This window comes from Erigeron canadensis, chromosome 1, assembly GCF_010389155.1.
Source record: "Erigeron canadensis isolate Cc75 chromosome 1, C_canadensis_v1, whole genome shotgun sequence".
NCBI classification, from domain to species: Eukaryota; Viridiplantae; Streptophyta; class Magnoliopsida; order Asterales; family Asteraceae; genus Erigeron; species Erigeron canadensis.
The window spans coordinates 23,541,299-23,558,261 of NC_057761.1; the positions used below are offsets into that span (position 1 = coordinate 23,541,299).

General features: G+C 31.6%; 1 protein-coding gene across 3 annotated transcripts; it reads left to right on the plus strand.

Moving 5' to 3' along the window:
- Positions 1 to 1,060: 1,060 nt before the first annotated feature.
- On the plus strand, positions 1,061 to 16,662 carry LOC122599677. Of its 3 annotated transcripts, none has more exons than XM_043772225.1 (12): positions 1,061 to 2,219; positions 5,200 to 6,213; positions 7,228 to 7,314; positions 7,404 to 7,490; positions 8,261 to 9,235; positions 9,311 to 10,213; positions 10,768 to 10,854; positions 11,981 to 12,955; positions 13,045 to 13,953; positions 14,662 to 14,748; positions 14,856 to 14,942; positions 16,209 to 16,662. In XM_043772225.1, the coding sequence occupies exons 1-12, from the start codon at positions 1,299 to 1,301 to the stop codon at positions 16,347 to 16,349; spliced, it is 6,273 nt and encodes a 2,090-aa protein (XP_043628160.1). In that variant the 5' UTR covers positions 1,061 to 1,298; the 3' UTR covers positions 16,350 to 16,662. The 3 variants fall into 3 exon arrangements, with proteins under 3 accessions (XP_043628160.1, XP_043628168.1, XP_043628177.1); XM_043772233.1 differs by having other exon boundaries at positions 7,231 to 7,314; XM_043772242.1 differs by having other exon boundaries at positions 1,062 to 2,219; positions 16,221 to 16,662.
- Positions 16,663 to 16,963: the final 301 nt, after the last annotated feature.

Below are 16,963 nucleotides of genomic sequence, written 5' to 3' on the forward strand. Positions count from 1 at the left end.
CATGTGATCAAGAATCCAAATCTCCACATAATTGTATAACGGATGATAATCCATGCTCCACACAATTATAAACTTCAAAATTACACATAGGTTATTCAAAAAACAATTTTCATGTAAAGAACAATCATCGATTGGACTTGATTTGAAAAGTTCTCGCAAAAAAAAATTCTCAAAATAACTTTATCCTACATATATATATTCCTTATTTTTAAAACCGTTGTTTTAAGAACTATGAGAATTTTTAAATTATATATTGGATCATAAGTTTTTCTTGTTCATTCACATGTGAAATGATATAAAAAAGTATGTTGTAGAGAATTTTTTTCTTCAAAAAACCCCTCACAAAAAATGTAATCTACATGTGCACTCTCAAAATATGTTTAGTGACATGTGTTACATAATTTAAGAGTTCTCAGGATGTTTATGAGATTTTTAAAATAAAAATAATATATATATATACTATATATATATATATATATATATAAACTAAATTACATGTTACTAAACAAAATATAAAGGAAATTTATATTTTTGGTATTTTAAATTATTTAAAAAGACATAAGTATAATTCTTGATTGATCTTTTAAAACATCCAAAGTATATATGCTATAAAACATACAAGTTATTCGATGTATACATTTTTTCAAGTTCAATGTAAAAGTTTTTTGAGATCATATATCAATATCAACTTGACAATATAAAAAGGCGAAAATGTAATGTCACATGTTTTGAACTTCGAAACACTCTAGGAATATAATAGTAGCTCAAAGCCAGCTTGCATTAATACGTATACATATCTTACCAAAAACTTCAATCCCTTAACCCATTGCTATGCTAGAGTTTTCATTTCTTTTTACTACTTGATAAAACAGAAACACTACAACAAAACTGGAATTAGTATAACAACCGGTAAACTACAAAAGATTAAAGATGTGGTAACTATTTTTTTTGAAAGGATGTGGTAACTATTTGATTCTCTTTTTTGAGGACCCAGTTTATATTGGCATGTCTTTATTCTTTTCATTTTTGGTTGTTAACTATTTGATCTCTTTTTTGAGTTTTTCATACACTGTACATCAGATCTAAATTTTTCACTCTCAATTATTACCTCAGACCCCAACCCCTTCCTTTCTATTAGATCCAAAACCATCACCAGTACTCATCTTTAACTTGTGAAGAGTAAGATTTAGGGCTAATTTAGTGTTCAAATTGTTTGTTATTAATTTTAGAGTTTTTGATATCTGTAACTTTGATAATGTTTTAATACATACAACTTTAGTGTTTTATTATATTAAAATATGGCATCCACAATAGAACCCCTTAAACACTTGCAAATCTCACTTGAAGATGTAGTAAGGGCCACTAACAACTTCGATGAGAATTATCTCATCGGAGGTGGCGATTTCGGAAAGGTTTATAGAGGACAACTTTCGCTGTCCGGAGAGACGGTGAATATTGCTGCTAGGAGATTAGACCGAAAACATCGACAAGGAAGTGTCGAGTTTTGGACCGAGATTTCTATGCTTGCTAGCCTCAAGCATGAAAACATAATTTCTCTGATTGGGTTTTGTGATGAAAATGGTGAGAACATCATTATAACCAAGGATGAGGCCACCAAGGGAAGTCTCTCTATGTATCTTAACAATCCAACACGCCTCACATGGATTCAAAGATTGAAGATATGTATTGGGGTTGCGCGCGCGTTGGATTACATTCATAACGGTGGCGGAAGAGGTTATAGTATCGTACATCGTAATATAAATAGCTTCACAATTTTATTAGATGATAATTTGGAAGCAAAATTATCCGGATTCGAGTATTCCATCAAGCAATCGGTAGATCGAATGGACTTGGTTGTCCTTTCGGAAGCTATTGGGACAAAAGGGTATATGGACCCGGAAATTTTAAAGAAAGGGGGTGTAAGTCACAAGTCAGATATTTATTCATTTGGAGTGGTTTTATGTGAAATATTATGTGGGAGGACAGCATATAATCCTGATGTGGATGATAGATTTGTAGCTCCATTGTTCAGGAATCATTATGGAAAAAAATCACTGAATGATATAATCCCTCTGGATCTACGGTATCAAATGTCGCGGAGATCACTCACACGGTTCTCTGAAGCGGCATATTCTTGCTTAAACGAGAACAGACTTGAACGTCCACAAATGAACGATATTGTCGTTGAACTTGAGAAACTACTGGAACTTGAGAATTTTGTAAGACCTCGATCCTCTGTCTTTCCTTTTTCTTTCCTCATAATTTTATCATACTATGTTAAATCTATATCTATATCTATACTATCTATATAAACAAACCATCTCCTTAAAATTTAACATTCTACCTTTAAAATCTCTAATTTACCCTTTTAATCTATACTACCATCAAAACTTTATCCCTGAAATTTCAAAAATACCCTTATCTATATAAACAAACCATCCCCCTAAAATTTAACACTCTACCTTTAAAATCTCTAATTTACCCTTTTAATCTATACTACCATCAAAACTTTATCCTTGAAATTCCAAAAATACCTTCAAAAAAACCTTACGCTTGTTCATTCCCTTCCCTGAAGTTGTTCACATACTATACCAAAAGAACACACATGCGTTACTGAATTTAATAATCGATCAAAACAATTACACTCACCTAAAACAACAACGGCGGTTTGCACTTTCTACCGGACTAAGAAACACTTGAGTTAAATCATACATTTATGTAATAACACGGTACCGCATCTTAACCGGTGTTTTATTCTTATGCCACGCCGCATCGCGCGGGTACAAGGCTAGTTATATTAATAAACAAACTACCCTCCTTCTTTTTAACTCACTGCCTTTAAAATACTTAAAATAACCTTAATTTTCAACACATTTCTAACTCTCACACTAAATCTATCCAATATATCTCTAAATTATTTTATACTCATATTTATCAAAACTATTTATCTCATTTATTAATTAATTTAAATATTTTCATCAAATATCTTTATAATATTCTTAATAAGGTTATTTACAAAAGATTCATCCCTTAACCACACACTAAATCTACCCAATATATCTCTAAATTATTTTATACTCATATTTATCCAAATTATTTATCTCCTTTATTAATTAATTTAAATATTTCCATCTAATATCTCTATAATATTCTTAATAAGATTATTTACAAAAGATTCATCCCTTAACCATAAAATAACTACAATACCATTTACGCCACTAACACCACCCGTTGTTACCACCACCGCTGCATTGTGCAAGTACCTATCTCGTATATCTATATGTGTATCTTTTATAATTTTATCTATGCAAGTGTCTATAGTAAGGATGAGAATTCTTTAGGTTTCTCAATTTGAATGTTGACTTTTAGTTTTAATTCAAACATCAAAATGTCTTTAACTAGCAATGTGATAGCTCTACATTACTAAACATCACTTTAATTAATCAAGCTTAACTCACAACACAATTTTAAACATTGATATTTTCATCCGAGCTCCGATTTGGACATCTTTTAATTCATTGTAAATTTATAATCCTTTAATAGGCGAACACAACTGGATTAAATAATCAATTTATAAATTGGTAGCAAACTAAACAAATTGGTTGCATATTTTAGTCTAGTAATTACTAAGATAATAATAGCAAATATATTGATTATAACTTATTAAGTAAAAACCAAGTTACATCTGAATAATGGGTAAACGAGCAACAAACTGCGCCACTATCCAACATGAAATTGATTATAGCTTAATGCCATTTTTATTGCCTCGTCTAATCCATGTCGTAATTAGAGGGTGTTTGTAATTGAGTTTTAAAATGATTATCTGATTATTGCGTTTATATAATGCAGTTAATGATAAAAAGTGTTTGGCCAAAAAGGTGATTATCTACGTTTTCACATAGACAAAACGCAGTTTTGAAAAAGCACGTTGATACATACTTTTTTAAAATGAAGTCTTTAAACTCAAAATATAATTTACATAATCAATCTCAAACACCCCTTTAGTCGCATTTGAAAATTTTAAATAGTTGTATATTTAGAAATATTCATTAATTAAATTAATGTTAGTTCACTGGCTTTACTATCAAATACTAAATTTTCAAATGAAGCCAGTTGGTAGATACATTTGCTATTCCTACCGGTCTTAAGTTCAACTTTTTTTTAACGACACTAAGCTCGTGGGTTTTTTCCTTTGAATGCCAGCTTCTAAATCTCTAGTGAGTTGGAGTGTTATGATGGACCGGTCTATTATATTATCTGGTGAAGGGATGTGCACGGGTCGAAACCTGGTCCGACCCGCGAGGGCATGAAAACGTGACCCGTGACCCGGCCCGTGAAGGTTCGGGTCGGGTTCGGGCAGGTCATGGGCGGGTTGCGGGTTTCCTTCACAAATTTTTGGTTTTTGCCTTCACCCGGCCCAACTCGACCCTTCCAACTCGTGACCTGCGAATGCCCTAAAAACGTGACCCGTGACCCGGCATGTTAGGGCTTCGGGCGGGCCGGTTCCGGGTCGGGCACAGATCGGCGGGTCTTTTGCTCATCCCTAATCTGGTGTTCCCTAAATGTTGATTCTCGTCTAACTATTCAAAAGAAATCAATAAATACCAAATTTATAAAAGTTCAATTTTTTAGAAAAAGTCGTGAAGCATACATAACAAAAATATTGCATTTATATTTGATAGTTTAAATTCTAATAGTTTACTTTTAATATATGCTAAGTACCAAAAGGAACAAGAATATATAATTTTTAACTATTCGATAGCAGAACTATTAATCCTTAATGGTCCTATGTCCATTTTGAGACGAATGTTAGCGCAAAGATTACAGAGAAAACTCCTGAGACCATGACAAAAGATACGACAACTAATTAGAAACAAAACATTCGTCCGCTTAGATTCTAGCTTGGGTCACCCAGAGTAAGTCTTCACTAAGGGATTTGAAATACCACTAGTCTATAGCCACAATGGTACAAAAATAAGTAATAAGAAAATAACTTTTCAATTTATACTTTAAGCGTAAATTAAATTTACATTGATGGTTTATCTATTAACCGGGGTTTGTATAATATATATATTCCTTTTCATATGTTGTTATATGATGATTTCATGATTTAGATATCATAAAAGACGTATCATATAGAGGATACTTTTACAAATTTCCCTCAGTGATATAATGTTGGCCACCAAAAATTTGTTACAGATAATAAACAAATTGGAGCACCTGAAGATTCCTCTCAGTGATATAACGTTGGCCACCAAAAATTTTTCCAAGGCATGCCATATAAAGGTCAACAATTACTATAACTTTTACAGAGCAAAACTCGAGCATTTTGATGAAGAAAACAGTCCTTCCATCAAAGAGGGGAAGAATAAACGTGAATTTCCCCGGAGACGTAGCATTGTGGTTATAAAACGCCTCCTCCCAAGAGAAGACGAACGAGGTGAAGAAGTGTTCTATACAGAAATTAAAATGCTTCACACTTCCAAGCATCCAAATATAGTCAAAGTACTTGGATTCTGTGATGAAATTTCGGAGATGATCCTTGTCGTTGAGCATCTTGCTAATGGTTATCTTTACGATTATTGGACACACATCAGCCACATGCCTATTCTTACTTGGGAAAAACGTTTGAAAATCTGTCTAGATGTTGCAAATGCATTGAATTACCTACACACTGAAATGCATGACCAAAAGATGATATTACATCGTGATGTTAATAGCAACTGCATTGCTTTGGACGAGAACTGGGTGGCAAAATTCATTGACTTTCCGATCTCAGTATTAGTGCCTTTAAATCAAATTTATGAAGCTCGTGAGTATCGTTTGGGATTTTTTTGTTACGAGGACCCTGTGATTATGTCAGATCGTCGATTTTTCAAAAGAGAATCAGATGTATATAGTTTCGGGGTAATTCTGTTTGAATTTCTATGTGGGAGGTTAGCCCATGATACAATATACCGTAAGGAGCATAACTTAGGGTTGGGGTTTGTGGCACGACGACACTTCCAAGATGGAAAACTACCACTAGAAATGATAGATCCAATATTAAAGGAAGAAAGTGGTGAAAATAACTTTATTCTAAAAAAAGGAGTCAACCGATATTCTTTGGAGAAATTTGTAAAAATTGCATACAAATGCATAGCCGAAACTCAAGACCAACGTCCAACAATGAAAGTGGTCGTCCGAGAGCTTCAAAAAGCCTTATTCAGTCAGGTAAATCTTTTTTTATACATTGTCTTTATGTATAATTTTAGTAGTAAAGATATTTTAGTTTAAAAAATGCATGAGAAATAAGTTTTGATAGTAAAGGAAAAAAAGGGGTTAGCATTAATTGTTTGAAAAACAAGGTATTGTTCGTTTTGAAGAGATTTTTTAGTTAAGAAATTGTTGATTAATTATATAGTAAACTGTTGGAAGAGAAATAGACTACTTGATTAAGGTGGTTGAAAATAAGAGAGAACGCAATTTTATATAAAAAAAGCTCATATAAGTCGATTAAAGGCTAGTATAATTTTTTTTTTATATTTCTTCTTTTGATATTGATGATACATACTACAGAAATTACAACTCAGTGAAGCTAATACCGTCTTATACTGTCCGACACAAGTTAGCAAATCTTATTTATAATTTTTTTTTTTTTTTTTTTGTATAATATTTTTAGATTATTTATTTTTCCTTTAAAAGAAACGCCTATAACTTAGGATACATTTTGAATGAGAAAAGACTTTTGCAAATATGTTTACATGGCCTAGTTATATATATTCTGTTGTAAAACATTTATGCATCTTTCTTAATTTATAATTTAGAGTTAATTTCAAATATCGTCCTTGTGGTTTTACCAAAAAATCATGTTTCATCTTTTAAACTTCGAAATGACACTGGTAGTCCTTTATACGCGGATAATGGTCACGTTTCGTCCTTTAGTCGACCGTATAAAGGACGAAACATGAACATCACCTGTTAGATTAAAGGACGAAATGTGACCATCATCCGTTAGATTAAAGGACGAAACGTGACTATTATCCGCGTATAAAGGCCTACCTATGTCATTTTGAAGTTTAAAGGATGAAACCTGATTTTTTGGTAAAACCACATAGACGATTTGTGAAATTAACTCTATAATTTAAAAAGACAAGTCTATCCTCACAAAATATATACTTTACTTGGGCATTTGTCCAAACTTTTTAATTTCCTTTTTCTTTAACCATATTTTTCTTCTTCATAAAGGAGGAGCAGTTACAGCCTTTAGAAATGGTGCATGCTGGCGATAAAGTTGAGGAATCCATAGAACTTACGTTAACACGCCAAAAATTGGTAAAAGTTATAACTATTTTGTGTTTTCTCACACAATAATTTTTTTTTCCTATTATATTATTTAATAAAAAAATATTATCTCTTAAAAGGAAGATGAGACTCAACGTCCAAACATGGTTCAAGATGTGGATGAACTCAAGAAATCCATGGAAATTAAGTTCATAAATGCAAATTCAGTAAGATCCTTTTCTTCTTTTTATCTAGTTTTGGATATTATTATACTAGAAGTATATATGCGTAATGCGGAATGATGAATGATTTCTTCAAAAACTGTAAAATTTTAAAATGTAGTGTACATAAAATTCGTAATGTTCATTTAGTACGTGATAAAAAGGTGATTGTGGCCAACATCTAGCCTCACGACCGCCACTTTTATACTCACCAATAAGTGCTGTCTTTGAGAATTTAAAATTTATTTGAGACCAGACTTAAAAATAAAAGATGGGCCCTTCTATTAGTAACTCAATAATAAATTATAATTTAAATATTAATAGACTAATCATATGCTTTATAATGTAGGTTTAAATGCAAAAAAAATTAACTTATTTTCCCAAAATTCTTAATAAAGTATCTTACTTTTGTTTTGATTATTAAAAAGATTATGTTTTCAAATTGTAAACAATAAGGGTGACATGATTAGTTTGGGCGTTAAGTCTCCTGTTATGTGTCGTCATGGTATTCTATGTCATTAAAAAAAGGTCACGTTTGTTTATGGGTGTATAACTGTATATATTGACACTTTAGGTTCATCAATATTCAAACCCCCAAATCCCCCAAACTTTTCAAACGCTAATGAATCACCCCAAATCTTTAAACCCTAATTTGATTGTTTCTCAAATTTGGAATTACAAACAAAACTATAAATTTATAATTACTTAAAAGTTTCAAATTTTAAAATGTTACTCTAAAAAATGAATGCATTTTTTTCTTTTTCAAATTGTTATAGATAAAAAAATTGGAGCATCTAAAGATCCCCTTGAGTGATATTAAGTTGGCCACCCAAAACTTTTCTGAGGAATTCCTAATAAGGCATCCCGGATACTATAACTTATACAATGCAAAACTCGAGCTTTCTGATGAAGAAAATTCATCCATCAAAGAAGGGAAGAATAAAGGTAAACTACCCAGGAGACGGGTCATTATCAACCGCTTTCTTCCAAGTCAAGCTCAAATGTTCGAAAAGGAATTTAAAATTCTTGTCACTTGCAAGCATCCAAACATAGTCAAACTAATTGGATTCTGTAATGAAGATTCTGAGATGATCCTTGTCGTTGAGTATCTTTCTAATGAATACCTTTATGATTATTTGATTTATACCAACAGGCCCAATCTTACATGGGCACAACGTTTGAAAATCTGCCTTGATGTTTCAAATGCACTGAATTACCTTCATTATGAGATGGAGGATGGACAAAGTGTAGTACACCGTGATATACGGATCAACAACATTGCATTAGACAAGGATTGGGGGGCGAAGATTGTTAACTTTGGGTACTCGTTATTCCAACCTTCAAATCAAGATGATGAAGCTCTCTATGACGAAACAGATGTTCACATGGATCCAAAATATATAGAGACTCGTAAGCTGACAAGAGAATCAGATGTATATAGTTTTGGTGTACTTTTGTTCGAAGTCTTATGTGGGAGGTTAGCCAACGACAAAATATACTTAAAAGAGAGTAACAAAGGGTTGGCGTTTGTGGCACAACGTCGCTTCCGAGAGGGAACACTAATGGGAATGATAGATCATATATTAATGGATGTAACCGATGAAAAAAGCCTTATTTTAAAAAAGGGACCTAACAAAGCTTCTTTAGATAAATTTGTAAAAATTGCACTCAAGTGTATTGCAGAAACCCAAGACCAACGTCCAACAATGAAAGTGGTCGCCAAGGAGCTTCACGAAGCCTTAGTCTTTAATGTAAGTCAATATTTAAATATTAAAATTTTGTTATCAATAACGTATGTATATATTTTGATGTCTCGTGAATAACAGATGGAAAACAAGGACGACCTCATAATGTCACTTGATGACATTAAACTGGCCACAGAAAACTTTCATGATAAGAATTGTATTGGCAGAGGAGGATTTGGGAATGTTTATAAAGGAAAACTTCCACAAGGTGAAGGGTTCAAGACCATTGTTGCAAAGCGATTGGATACAAAGCATGGTCAAGGAGAACATCAGTTTAGGACTGAGCTCCAAATTTTGTTTGAATATAAACACGAGAATCTTATCCCTATTGTGGGATATTGTGATGAAAAGAACGAACAAATCATTGTTTACGAGTATGCTTCTCGAGGAAGTCTTGATAGTTATCTGAAGGACGATGTTCATCTTACATGGGTGAAGCGACTTAATATATGTATTGATGTAGCAACTGCGTTGGCTTTTCTTCATGGGGGAGCTGGAAAACAAGCAATAGTGATACATAGGGACATCAAAACTGCGAATATTCTACTAAATGATGAGTGGAATGCAATGCTTGCTGATTTCGGGCTTTCCTTGATAAGTCCAATTAATCAAGAAACAGACTATGTCATTGATCACGTGTGTGGCACAAGAGGCTACTTGGACCCCGTTTACTTGAAATCGGGTTTCTTAACCAAAGAATCTGATATTTATTCATTTGGGGTGGTATTGTTTGAGATGATGTGTGGCGAATCAACGTATGAGATTTTTAACCATAAAGGTCAGTATCTACCAGGTTTCATCAAAGAGAGCTTTGAAAAACGGAAACATGAGGACTTGGTGTTTGAGGTTCTAAAGAAAAAGATCGTACCGAAAGCATTGACTGCATTTCAAGCAATTGCCTACCGATGCTTACATGACGATAGAGAAAAACGGCCAACTGCAAAAGAAGTTCTAAAACAACTTAAGGAGGCACTGGAACTCCAGGTAAGTTCTCATACATAATTCTCCAAACGTTGTCTTCCTTTCGTATCATCTATACAAAAACAGGTAGTTAGGTAATATGTATTCATCAAAGAAACAATAGGCCAAAAGATATTCGAGAAACAAATTAATTATATATCTAGGTATATAAAATTTCTTGAAATGTATATGATGATGTTTGAACAAATATTTTTACATGACCAAATTATCTATGTTCTTTTATAAAACACTTATTCATCTTTTTTGATTCTTTAAAACTTTAAAATTTAAAAAACCTAGTCTATTGTCACAAAATACTTTACTTGTATATTTGTTCAAACTTTTTAATGTCCTACTTTTTTCATCACCTGTATTTCATAAAGGAGAAGCAATTACAACCTTTAAATATGGTGCATGTTGTAGATGAAGTAGAGGAATTGATGGAACATAAATTGACATGTGAAAATTTAGTAGGATACTTGTATTATTAAAAAGTTATAATTATTATGTGTTTTCTCGTACAATAATTTTTTTCCTTATCATAATTATTTCTTAAAGAAAATATTATATTTTAAAAGGAGGATGAGACTCAACATTCAAAGATGGTTCAAGATGTCGATGAACTCAAAAGTTCTATGGAACTTAAGTTGATAAATGGAAATACCGTAAGATTCTTTTGTTCTTATTATTATGTTTTGAGTATCTTTTTATATACTGTTAAATATATATTCTTATGATTTATCAACCAATCACAGCTCTCGACTTTTTTAAATTGACTTTTATTTTTAATTTTGAATTATACTATTATGATTATAAATTAAGAATATGAGCCCACAAAAAACTTCATTATTAATTATATTAATGATAAATTACAATTTTTGTCCATGTGTTCAACCTAAAATTGCAAATTTTATCCCTAACTTTTAAAAATTACATTTTTCATTCCTGACTTTGGATCTCCGTCCACACTTTTAGTCCAAAGTGAACAACTTTTGGTCAAAAGCCAACACTTTTGGACCAAGAGTGTGGATAAAGGTCCAAAGTCAGGGACAAAAAGCGTACAAAACCTGCAATTTTAAACCAAACACATGGATGAAATTTGTAATTTATCCTTATGTTAATAACTAGATTATTTTCTTTTACAAGAGATAAACATATTAAATTTTGATAATAACATGATTAGTAGTCATAGGTAAGACAAACTCAAATATGACGATATAATAATTATTAAAAACATGTTTTGTATCGAAGATTATTAATTATAGAAAAAGTCTCATTGATTTACCCTTTTTATTTTTCCATCACTAATATACGCTTTTTAACTTTTCATAGAAGAATAAATCTTACAAAATATTTAATTTAAATTCATAATTAACACTTTTTAACTTTTCATTATTATTAATAAATAAATCATTAAAACATATCTTTACAAAAAATCTAAACTAATCTATGTTTCAATTGATGATGGCAATCCAATTCACATTATAATTTATATCGACATCCTAAAAAATCCAAAGTATATTATTAATATGTTGATAATATATTAAAATATGTGTTTTCTTTTGTAAATATCAAATTACCGGTCTGTTTTTCTTATAACTTTAAATATAAATTTATAAAGTTTTTTTATATATATCTATTTCATAATTCATTTTATTTTTCGTTAACTTCCCGTGTATTAACAGTTGACTAAATCTAGTTATAATGCTAGAACCATACCACTCAATTTTTTTTTCAAATTGTAATGCTAGAACCATCCCACTCGATTTTTTTTTTTTCAAATTGTTACAGATAGATAAATTGGAGCATCTAAAGATCCCCCTTAGTGATATAAAGTTGGCCACCCAAAACTTTTCTAAGGAATTCCAGATAAGGCATCCCGGATACTATAACTTATACAATGCAAAACTCGAGCTTTCTGATGAAGAAAATCCATCCGTCAAAGAAGGGAAGAATAAAGGTAAACTACCCAGGAGACGCGTCATTATCAACCGCTTCCTTCCAAGTCAAGCTCAAATGTTCGATAAGGAATTTAAAATTCTTGTCACTTGCAAGCATCCAAGCATAGTGAAACTACTTGGATTCTGTAATGAAGATTCTGAGATGATCCTTGTCGTTGAGTATCTTTCTAATGAATACCTTTATGATTTTTTGATTTATAGAAGCAGGCCCAATCTTACATGGGCACAACGTTTGAAAATCTGCCTTGATGTTTCAAATGCACTAAATTACCTTCATTATGAGATGGAGGACGGACAAAGTGTTGTACACCGTGATATACGGATCAACAACATTGCATTGGACAAGGATTTGGGGGCGAAGATTGTTAACTTTGGGTACTCGGTATTCCAACCTTCAAATAAAGATGATGAAGCTCTCTATGACAAAACAGATGTTCACATGGATCCAAAATATATAGAGACTGGTAAGCTAACAAGAGAATCAGATGTATATAGTTTTGGAGTACTTCTGTTTGAAGTCCTATGTGGGAGGTTAGCCAACGACAAAATATACTTAAAAGAGAGTAACCAAGGGTTGGCGTTTGTGGCACGACGTTGCTTCCCAGATGGAACACTAATGGGAATGATAGATCCGATATTAATGGAAGTAACCGATGAAAAAAGCCTTATTTTAAAAAAGGGACCTAACAAAGCTTCTTTAGATAAATTTGTAAAAATTGCACTCAAGTGTATTGCAGAAACCCAAGACCAACGTCCAACAATGAAAGTGGTCGCCAAGGAGCTTCACGAAGCCTTAGTCTTTAATGTAAGTCAATATTTAAATATGTATTCATTTTCATCAAAATATCGTTATCAATAATGTATGTGTATATTTTGATGTCTCGTGAATAACAGATGGAAAACAAGGACGACCTCATAATGTCACTTGAGGACATTAAACTGGCCACAGAAAACTTTCATGATAAGAATTGTATTGGTAGAGGAGGATTTGGGAATGTTTATAAAGGAAAACTTCCACAAGGTGAAGGGTTCAAGACCATTGTTGCAAAGCGATTGGATACAAAGCATGGTCAAGGAGAACATCAGTTTAGGACTGAGCTCCAAATTTTGTTTGAATATAAACACGAGAATCTTATCCCTATTGTGGGATATTGTGATGATCATGAAAAGAACGAACAGATCATTGTTTACGAGTATGCTTCTCGAGGAAGTCTTGATAGGTATCTAAAGGACGATGTTCATCTTACATGGGTGAAGCGACTTAATATATGTATTGATGTAGCAACTGCGTTGGCTTTCCTTCATGGGGGAGCTGGAAAACAAGCAATAGTGATACATAGGGACATCAAAACTGCGAATATTCTACTAAATGATGAGTGGAATGCAATGCTTGCTGATTTCGGGCTTTCCTTGATAAGTCCAATTAATCAAGAAACAGACTATGTCATTGATCATGTGTGTGGCACAGGAGGCTACCTTGACCCCGTTTACTTGAAATCGGGTTTCTTAACCAAAGAATCTGATATTTATTCATTTGGGGTAGTATTGTTTGAAATGATGTGTGGCAAATCAACGTATGAGATCTTTAACCATAAAGGTCAGTATCTACCAGGTTTCATCAAAGAGAGCTTTGAAAAAGGGAAACATGAGGACTTGGTGTTTGAGGCTCTAAAGAAAAAGATCGTACCGAAAGCATTGACTACATTTCAAATAATTGCCTACCGGTGCTTACATGACGATAGAGCAAAACGACCAGCTGCAAAAGAAGTTTTAAAACAACTTAAGGAGGCACTCGAACTCCAGGTTAGTTCTCATACAAGTTATGCAAACACTCTCTTCCTTTCATATCATCTGTACCAAAAAAACAAGTAATATGTATTCATAAAAGAAACAATAGATCAAAAGATATTTGAGAAATAAATTAATTATATCTAGGTATATAAAACTTCTTGTAATGTATATGATATGATGACGTTTGAACAAATATTTTTAAATGATCAAATTATTTATTTATACTCTCTAATAAAACAATTCACCCTTTTTCTCCTTAATTTTTCTAGCTTTGAAAAACCAAAAATATCTTTCTCCTTTATTCATTAATTTTAAACATCTTCATCTAATATATCTATAATACCCTTAATGAAATAAATTACCGTATTGATACCCCAACACTTAAAATAACTACAATACCACGTTTAACATGAATTAGTTTTACATTCACCACCATCGTCACTCCCATCACCGTCCACACTGACGCCCCCACCACCATCACCAACACCATCTCCTCCATCACTACCCCCACCGCCACCGCATTGTACGGGTATAAGTCCATGTTATTTTAAAAAAAACTGATGCATTTTTTTAATTCCTTAAAATTTAAAAAAGTAGTCTATCTTTACAATATATATATATATATATATATATATATATATATTATATATAGATACTCTACTTAGACATTTGTTCAAACTTTTTAATGTCCTTATTCTTTCACCATGTTTTTTCATAAAGGAGAAGCAATTACATCCTTTAAATATGATGCATATTGCCGATGAAGTAGAGGAATCGATGGAACATAAGTTGACTCGTGAAAATTCGGTAGGATCCTTTTATTATTAAAAAGTTATAATTATGTTGTGTTTTCTCACACAAGAATAATTTTTCTTATTATAATTTTTATTTACAAAAATATTATATTTTGAAAGGTGGATGAGACTCAACATTCAGAAATGGTTCAAGATGTTGATGAACTCAAAAGATCTATGGAACTTAAGTTGATAAATGCAAATTCAGTAAGATCCTTTTCTTCTTTTTATTACGTTTTGAATATTCTTTTATATACTATTAATAATATTTGTATTAATGATTTATCAACCAATGATAACTCTTTTGATTTTTTAAAATTGACTTTTGCTTTTAATTTTAACTTTTTCTATTATAATTATAAACCAAATATACGAGCCTACAAAAAACTTATTTATTAATTATATTAATAAGTAGATTATTTTCCTCCATAATATGTGAGATAAACATATTAAGTTTTCATAATAACATAATTAGTAGTTGTAGGTAAGACATACTCAAATATGACGATATAATTAATTATTAAAAAATGTTTTGTATCGAAGATTATTAATTATAAAAAAAGCCTCATTGATTTACGGGTTTCATGTTTTTCATCACTAATTTACTCTTTTTAACTTTTCATAAAAGAATAAATCTTACAAAATATTTAATTTAAATTTATAATTAACACTTTTTAGTTTTTTGATTATTACTAATAAATAAATCATTAGGAACATATCTTTACAAAAACTCTAAGCTTATCTATATTTCAATTGACGATTGCAATCCAATTCACATTATAATTTATATCGACATCCTAAAAAATACAAAATATATTATAAATATATTAATAATATATCAAAATATCCGGGTTTTTTTTTTTTTTGTAAATATCATATTACGAGTTTGTTTTTCTGGTATTTTTAAATTTAAATCTATAGAGTTTTTTTTATTTGTATCTATCTGATAACTCATTCTCATTTTATTTTAAAAATGTCGTTAACTTCTCGTGTATCTGACACAGACTAAATCTAGTTATTATGTTAGAAGTATGTCCGCGCAATAGTGATAAATAATTTCTTCTAATACTTATACATTGTAGTGTATGTAAAATTCGTAAAATTCAATGAAGTCTTGTTTGTTAGAACTTAATGGACTTAATAAAAAAATGCATTGACGGGTTGTTTAACCATAAGTCCAAGATACATTGAATATGTTATGAATACATATGGTTGTGTATGGCTGATTGTTATATCGTAAGTCCCTTCCTATTGTTGAGCACGGCTGGTTTTTGAACTCTAAGTCTCTTCCTAGTCAACCTTAGCCCGGTAACGTAAGTGCCGTCAACCCTGAGTAAACATTGTCAACCTTGTGATTATTGGCAACCTTGTGATTATTCGTAACCTTGAGTAAACATTTGAATGCATGAGTTAAGCTGATAACCTATTAAACAAGCATATGAACTCACCAATCTCTGTGTTGACACTTTCAAGTATTCCTTTCAGGTGCACAAGTTAGACGTGGCTAATGATTGTAACATGGATCCTTTTAGCAAACTTTGGTCTTTAGGTTTCATCGTTGCTGCTTTAATTGCTTTATGCTCTTCTTATGCGATAGCATGGCATTATGCTTGACTTTTGATCCCTGGGAGTGGACTCAAATTATTTTTGTTATTTGGATTCCTATTCAATGTTTGGTTGATTTCAATTTAAGTTGCTTATCATATGAGATCATTTAGTATCCTATATAACATCCACGACGCATGTGCTCAGTGGCGGAGCTAGTAGGGGGATGGCCGGTGCTCAGCGCCAACCTTCAAAGAAACCTTCGGCACCTGTCATGTAATTTTCGAGATCCAAAAATTTTAACTACCCGTACTTGTTAGATTATTATAGATTAAAGACGATGAAGCTATGATTTATTACAAAGGAGATTTGTTTTGGGTGATCTATTATATTATTTTTAAAAAACAAAGTTTTGTACTTTAATATTAATGCCGGGAGTGGTGGCTTTTTATCTTAATTTTTGCTTCAAAATTCAAAGTAATATTTATAAATATCTTTTAATTTTTGAGTTTTGGTAATTAAATATTCTTGGTTATTCTTTGGGATTGTGAATCCAGCTTATATATACCCCTTATTTACTCCGAACATATTTACTTTCGTTTTATATTCCTTTATTCAATTCCAATCATCAACAATTGCTTCATTTCTCTCTCTGCTTCTTAAATCAAAAAACCCTAATTCCA

Bases quoted from the DNA above. Each gene is read 5' to 3' on its own strand.
- LOC122599677 (XM_043772225.1), top strand. From the start codon at position 1,299: ATGGCATCCACAATAGAACCCCTTAAACACTTGCAAATCTCACTTGAA. The intron at 13,954-14,661 runs GTTAGTTCTCAT...TTTTTCATAAAG, and splicing joins AGGAGGCACTCGAACTCCAG to GAGAAGCAATTACATCCTTT. The intron at 14,943-16,208 runs GTAAGATCCTTT...GACACTTTCAAG, and splicing joins AGTTGATAAATGCAAATTCA to TATTCCTTTCAGGTGCACAA.